This window comes from Egretta garzetta, unplaced genomic scaffold (genome assembly GCF_000687185.1).
Source record: "Egretta garzetta isolate BGI_Z169 unplaced genomic scaffold, ASM68718v1 scaffold219, whole genome shotgun sequence".
NCBI lineage: Eukaryota > Metazoa > Chordata > Aves > Pelecaniformes > Ardeidae > Egretta > Egretta garzetta.
In genome coordinates, this window is record NW_009260671.1 from 49,534 (window position 1) to 55,851 (window position 6,318).

The 6,318-nt window shown below is 62.4% G+C and overlaps 3 protein-coding genes across 3 annotated transcripts in view; 1 reads left to right on the forward strand and 2 right to left on the reverse strand.

Moving 5' to 3' along the window:
- LOC104132411 (rac GTPase-activating protein 1-like) overlaps nucleotides 1-1,141 on the forward strand; it is a gene marked incomplete at its 5' end in the record, with an annotated part of 3,796 nt that extends 2,655 nt beyond the window's left edge. Inside the window, 6 exons of the mRNA XM_035901116.1 lie at nucleotides 3-123; nucleotides 203-308; nucleotides 472-604; nucleotides 679-781; nucleotides 896-1,013; nucleotides 1,090-1,141. Coding sequence (XP_035757009.1) covers nucleotides 3-123; nucleotides 203-308; nucleotides 472-604; nucleotides 679-781; nucleotides 896-1,013; nucleotides 1,090-1,141 — 633 coding nt within the window. The remainder of the gene's footprint in view (nucleotides 1-2; nucleotides 124-202; nucleotides 309-471; nucleotides 605-678; nucleotides 782-895; nucleotides 1,014-1,089) is intronic.
- A 1,443-nt stretch (nucleotides 1,142-2,584) lies between these two features.
- GMPPA (GDP-mannose pyrophosphorylase A) lies at nucleotides 2,585-6,312 on the reverse strand. Its single transcript, XM_035901114.1, has 9 exons — nucleotides 5,814-6,312; nucleotides 5,584-5,643; nucleotides 5,341-5,471; nucleotides 4,461-4,595; nucleotides 4,191-4,288; nucleotides 3,988-4,034; nucleotides 3,797-3,889; nucleotides 3,537-3,705; nucleotides 2,585-3,444 (listed from the first exon to the last, which is right to left on the reverse strand). Exons 1-9 carry the CDS (start codon nucleotides 5,871-5,873, stop codon nucleotides 3,344-3,346), a joined length of 894 nt encoding a protein of 297 aa, XP_035757007.1. The 5' UTR covers nucleotides 5,874-6,312; the 3' UTR covers nucleotides 2,585-3,343.
- The window catches only part of SPEG (striated muscle enriched protein kinase), a 63,869-nt gene continuing 63,673 nt past the window's right edge, over nucleotides 6,123-6,318 (reverse strand). Inside the window, 1 exon segment of the mRNA XM_035901117.1 lies at nucleotides 6,123-6,161. Coding sequence (XP_035757010.1) covers nucleotides 6,123-6,161 — 39 coding nt within the window.

A 6,318-nucleotide genomic window follows, 5' to 3' on the forward strand; every position in this document is an offset into this window, starting at 1 on the left:
TGCCCGCCCTCGGCAGTGTGGCCGACATCCATGTGGTGTGCGGAGTGCTCAAGGACTTTCTGCGGGGGCTCAAGGAGCCGCTGGTCACCTTCAGCCTCCACCCTGCTTTCCTGCGGGCTGCCGGTGAGCGGGGGTCCCGAACCCGGGGTGGGGTGGGAAGGGGCTTCTCCTCCCCTAACGCCCCTCCCCGGTGCTGCTGCAGACATCCCGGACGATGCCGCCTGCGCCACAGCCCTGCGCCATGTGGTGAGCAAGCTGCCCCCGGCCAACAGGGACACCCTGGCCTTCCTCATGCTGCACCTGCTCAGGTGAGGGGCTCATCCTGGCACGGTCTCCCATGGGCCTGTCCCCATCTCCTGGCTCTCTGCCCCCCGCCCAGGCTCCGTGCCCCTGAGTGGGGAAGCCGGGATGGGGATGAGGGGCCCCTTGGCTGGGCAGTGTGCTCACACAGTCCATCCTCCCCCCTCGCAGGGTGTCACGCAGCCCCGACTGCAAGATGGATGTCCTCAACCTGTCCCGCATATTTGGTCCCACGCTGGTGGGACACGGCTCGGCCAACCCCACACCGCTCGCCATCATGGAGGACACGCCGCGGCAGTGCAAGGTGAGGGGTCCCCCGGGTGTGGGGCGTACCCCGGGCGCTGCCCACACCCTCATCCTCCATCCCTCCCTGCCCAGGTGGTGGCTCGGCTCCTCTCGCTGCCACCTGACTTCTGGAGAGGCTTTGTGGGGACAGAGCAGGAGAACCTGGTGCCGACACCAGCCCCGGGGGGCAAATGCGGTGAGGCACAAGAGCCCCGGTCCCCTCCCTGCCCTTGCCCCGTGGCTGCTGAAGGGTGCTGGGTGCCCGCAGCTGGGCTGGGGTGTGATAACTGCCCCCCGCTCTGTCCTGCAGAGCCGTTCTTCTGCCCCGTCACCTCCCCGGAGCCTAAGCCGGGCCAGCTGAGCCCAGCCGGCACCTGCTGCCTCCCCAGCACCCTGCGGAGCTGCGTGGGCACGGCCGCCCGGCCCCCGTGAGTGCTGCTGGGGGTGGGCAGGGGGCCCAGGGGAGCTCACTTTGCACCCCCTGACTCATCTCTCCCCACGCAGGCAGGGGCTGGCCCCAAAGAAGGTGGGTCGGTTCTTCCCTTCTCCCGTGTAGCCTGCGGTGGTGGCTCCCTGGGGGCATGGAGCTGGCACCAGAGGAGGAGGAACGAAGCCTGCGGGACCAGGCAACTGCCTGTGGGCTGGTGGTGCCGAGCTCCAAGCCCCGCTCCGCGTCCCTGGGGATTGGGGAGCTGGGCTGGCTCTGCCCAGCTGCGGTGGCGGGGACGCTGCCCCAGCGCTGTACTTAGGGCCTGGTTTGTATTAAATGTTTGCAGCAAAACAAGCCTGGCTGTGGCTGCTCTCTGTCCCTCCCTACTGCTGCTAGCTGCCAGGGTTTGGGGCTCACTGGCATGACAGAGCCTGGCTGGGTAGCAGACCAGAGCTCTACCGCCAGCAAGGGTGAGCAGTGTTCCCCAAACCCCCTGGTTTTGCTGGGGAGGGCAGGCAGAGCCCCCTCCTGCCCTAGCTGAAGCCCTCCTCTCCCTGCCCTGGAGCCCAGGATGCGGGAGGCCCCTCTTTCGGCCCAGATGTTGGCCTCAAGTAATCAGAGCTGCTGCTGCTCAGGGCAGGACAACCTTAAAGCGTTTCCAGACTTCCTGGCACCTCGGCGGAGGCCCCTTTAACTCCTTCCTCCCCTCTAGCCCCGGCGCTGGAGCTGCAGAGCCCAAGCAGGGCTGGGATGCACAGCTCGCTCCCTGCCCCAAGAGGGGGAAGCTGGCTGAGGCTGTAATGGAGCAAGGGCCCAGGGAGGGCTTGTCCCCCAGAAAACTCTGCACAAGGGACAGCCGCTACAAGGGGAGCTTAGGGAAAAGGGGCCATACCCAACAGGGCTGAGAGCTGCCCCAGGGCCATGTCCAGCAGCTGAGAAACCTTTCTCTGTACTAAAACCCAGGCCAAGTGTGGGACACAGGAGAAAATTCATGTACAATCCTGAAAGCAAGTACTTTGGCTCAGTTTCTCCCAGCGCAGGGGTGTTCACCAACGGGCACGGAAATTAGCACATCCAAGGCAGAGGCAAAACTGAAGGAATTTAATGTGCTTAAAGCCAGGGAACGGCTAATCCCCGCCCAGGACCACAGGAGAACTGGCACAGGAAGGCACAGGGCTGGGAGCAAGGATTTACTGCAAATCCATTGAACTGGGGTGGTACTGGAGGGATGGAGAATCCCTAATGCAGTGCCTCGCTGAAGGCGAGGCGTGATGGGGCCCTCTGTGGAGTGTGGGGCTTTAGCACAGAGCTCCAAAAGCAGAAGGGAAGAAGGGGGAGGTAAGTGGATGAAGGGCAGTGTTGGTTACCATTGACAGAGCGTACCAAAAAAATAAGGGTTTTTTGAGGCAGTGAGGTGGCAGATCTCTACCACCTGCACACGTGTAAGTGGATTGCTCTAGTGCCCTGTAGATGTGGCTGGTGTGAGGGGAGACGTGCAGTGAGCCCCCCATGCTACAGCCGTGCTGGTGCAGAGGAGGCTGTTGGCCCACCAGGGTGGCAGGGGCCTGCGAGCCAGCTCGGCAGGGCTGGCAGCTCTCCTGGCTCCCACCGGGCCCTTGCGGGCAGAGGTGGTGCTGGGGGAAGGATTGCTTTCGCAGCTCCCTCCAGGGCCAGCAGCCTGCCTGTCCAACCCAGCCCCCATGTGCCAGTGCCCCTAGGCTGGCCTGGTGCTGCTGTTTTCCCAGCAGTAGGCAGGAGCCCAGCTCAGGGAGTTGCAATCACGTTGCTGAAATAAGGATCCTCACAACTGCCTCCTGCATATGCAGAACGCACACATTCAAAGCTCCCCAGCCTCTGAGACAGGCCAAGGCTTTCCAGGGAGTTGCAGACAGCAACTTTTGCAGAGCAGGGAGAGCCCAGTGAGGGGTGGCAAGACTGTGCTGGTAGTGCCGCTTGGTGGAGAAACACCTGAAACTCAGGACCTGAGACGCTGTAGGCAGCAAGTGCTCCCTCAACAGCCTCAGCCCAGGGCGCTCTGCACAGGCACGCAGCCTGGTGCCAGGGCCGCGTGCTGTCCCCAAAGCCTTCACCCTGCCCCAGGGCTGGTCCCTGGGCTGCAAGAGAAGCAGCACGCACGGCTGATGCTCACCAGCTTTAATGTCTGTCTGCAGTAGGAGTCAGGCACTTGCAGGACTCCTGGCCTGCACCGACCCCTCTGGGGGTGCTGGGAACCGTCCAGGAGGTAAAGCCCTGGCACAGGCTCTTGCTGTGGGGCACAGCAGGGAGTGGGGAGCTGGCACTGCCCCCCCGAGCCAGCGAGCAGCTGACTCACAGGATAATCTGGTTCTTGTAGCTGCGGCTCAGTTCCTTGTGAGGGAGGACGATGGAGTTGAGAATAACCACCTCAGCGGGGATAGTGACGCTGCAGCCTGGGGGGAGTGCGAGTGGGTCAGCAGGGTTAGCATGGGGTAGGTAGGGGTTAGCGTGGGGCTGAGGCAGCTTGGGTGCAGGTAGGACATACCCAGGATTGTGATGGATGGCGTGAGGCGCCCGTCCCGGAAGAGGGTCTCACTGTCAATCTTGGCATAGGGATCGTTGGGGTTGGGGTCACTGGGTGTTCCTTCAACCCGGGCCCAGCGCCCGATGGTGCTGTCCCAGCCCACGATGGTATTAAGGACACAGGTGTGGTCCTGGGGAGAAGGAAAGGGGGGTGAAGGGTGCTGCTGCCTCCCTGCAAAGCATGGGTGTGGACACCTTCACCCTCAGGCAAACCCTACTTACATGGAGTGAGGCACCGTGCAGGACAATGGACTCTCGCACGCGCACACCAGCTCCCACCGTCACCCCCTCCCCAATGGAGACGTTGGGGCCCAGCTATGAGGACAGAGGGAGGCAGACAAGGTCAAGGACAACGGCACCCTCAGCACCCCAGAGCATCGCCCTGGTGCAGGGTCCCCCAGGCCTGCACTCACCACTGCGGTGCTGTCGATGGAGGCTGTCGGGTGGATGTACACGTTCCCTGCAACACAAGGCAGCTGCGTTGGGAGAGGCAGCTTGTAGGAGCACCTGCCTCTCTGATCAGGAGAGGTTCTGCCCACGGGTCCCAGTTCCTCCCAAGGCAGCCCTGTCCCCACACAGGGCAGCCCCCAAGGCAGTGGGGCTGTCAGAGAGGTACCTCGGATGACAGGACCGCCAGGTTTGTTCTGGGCCAGCCTCTCAGGGTGGCTTTTGCTGTACTGGTTCAGGTAAAGGCGGCTGGCATAGATAGCAGAGCTAGGGGAAGAAAAGCAAACAATTGTTATTACCTGTCCAGCACTACCAGAGGAAGGTCTGAATTCAGCTCCCCCCACCCAGCCCCAGGGCTATGCCTGGGCACCTTCCTCTCCCAGCTCTGGCATGGACAGCTCGCTGCGTCTGCTGTGCCAGCTCTGGCCCCAGCCCTTACCCTGCCGATTTGATCTGGCTCCAGAAGCCATCGGTTTTGTAGACATAGAGTTTGCCACTCCCAGCCAGCGCCGTGAAAACGTCCTGCTCTAGCCGGATCACTTCTGCACGCTGCCAGCCATTGGAGCTCTCCTCTCTGCAAGCGAGAGGCCCATTAGGCACCCACCCCAGTTATGGCCTCAGTCAGGGACCCCAGCAGCTACCCTCCCAAAATCTGGGGGCTCTGGTGATCCTGGACTCCTTCCTAGCCATGCACTGCACCCCAAAGGTAGGGACAGCCCCAGCCATCAGGCTAGGCCTGCCCAGCCCCTCTGAGCCCCAGAGCGGCAGAGGGAGTCAGCTGAAACAAGCTCTTAGCCAGAAGTTGATGGTGCAAGAGCCCCACCCCGTCCAGGTGGGTGTATGAGTGATGGATCCTTTCCCTGCTCCAGAGCCCTGCACAGATGGATTTTTGCTTGGGTGGTGGCGGAGATGCCAGGTGACAGGCTACTGGTGCAGAGAGCTGGAGGTGGGAGCAGAGCATGCCCAGGTGAAAGGCTTGCACAGCCCCTTGTCCAGAGCTCAATGGAGATGGGGTGGGAGGAGAGGAAGGGAGAGGGGGAGTCTCAAGCTGGCCAGTAGGGGAGCGGAGGAAAGAGCAGCCTTGCAGAGCAGGAAGCAAAGCATGCGTTACCGCTAGGGATGATCCAGCCCCGAGAGCAGCCAAGTGCAGACACAGAGGGAGACTTACCCAAGGTAAGGACAGCTGGTGTGGGACCAGGAAACAAGTGAGTGATGGCAGAGGAGGAGAGAAGACAGAGAAAGAATGGAGGATGAGCGTGCCACTGCAGCCCCGGGAAACAGTGGGGTGGGAGGGACACGGGGCAGAGAGAGGCACTCACAGCACTAGCTCCTGCTGGTTCCTCTGGAAGACCTCACCGATGTGCTGGAAGATGGCAGGTGTGAACAGGTAGATGCCACAGTTGATGATCTCACTGACAAACGTGCTGGGCTTCTCCACGTAGTGCTGGACCTGGAGGTGAGGGAAGAGATGCAAGTCCTGGGGCGCAGCCCCTGTGGCCAGTTTCACACCCTCTGTGGCACACTGGGAATACCATGCCTGGCTCCCCGAGGCCCTGCAGTACCTCCTGAGTGTCCGCATTCGCCACGATGCAGCCGTAATTCAGCGCCTGCGTCCTGTTGGCCTGCAGAGCAAGGATGTGTTAGCAATGGTGGAGCAGCGGGCACGCAGATGCAGAGCAGATGAAGCCCAGAGCTCGCACCCAGGGACCCATCCACTGCAGGAGCCACTGGCTTCTAGGTGAGCCCACGGCAGAGTACCACTGCTCCTCTGCTCCCCAGCACTGCCACTCACTGTGGTACCCAGAATGACAAAGCTGTGCGCATCCCCGTGCTGCTGCCGGAACTCCAGCATCTCCTGCAAGGGGAACTCTGAGCACACGTCTGCGTTGAGGACAAAGAAGGCCTCAGCACCACCCGACAGGATCTGGTCTCGGAAGTGATAGATGCCACCACCCGTGCCCAGCGCCGCGTACTCCTGGAGATACCTGCGAGCCAAGCAGGGAAAAGCAAGGGCTTAGGGAAGCGGGGGTCTGGTGGCACCACCCAGCAGCAGGGCAGGGAAGGGCAGGCAGGGGCTGGAGATATAATCCTGTGCTGGGGCTCACATGGGTGTTGGCACAGGGGAAGGAGGCAGTGGCATCTCTGGAGCAAGAACCAGACGGGGCAGGACCCAGGGCAGGGGAGGCTTGGTAGAACTAATGCGGGAGGCCGGCTGTGCCCATCTGCGCTGGGACACAGCCCAATGCCCAGGCGCTGGCTGGGGGAGCTGCCCGCCCCGGGGGAGCCGCCAACGGGCC

Bases quoted from the DNA above. Each gene is read 5' to 3' on its own strand.
- GMPPA (XM_035901114.1), bottom strand. From the start codon at position 5,873: ATGCTGGAGTTCCGGCAGCAGCACGGGGATGCGCACAGCTTTGTCATT. The intron at 5,472-5,583 runs GTACTGCAGGGC...CCTCACCTCCAG, and splicing joins CGAATGCGGACACTCAGGAG to GTCCAGCACTACGTGGAGAA. The intron at 4,289-4,460 runs GTAAGGGCTGGG...TTCTTCCCCTAG, and splicing joins AGCCAGATCAAATCGGCAGG to CTCTGCTATCTATGCCAGCC.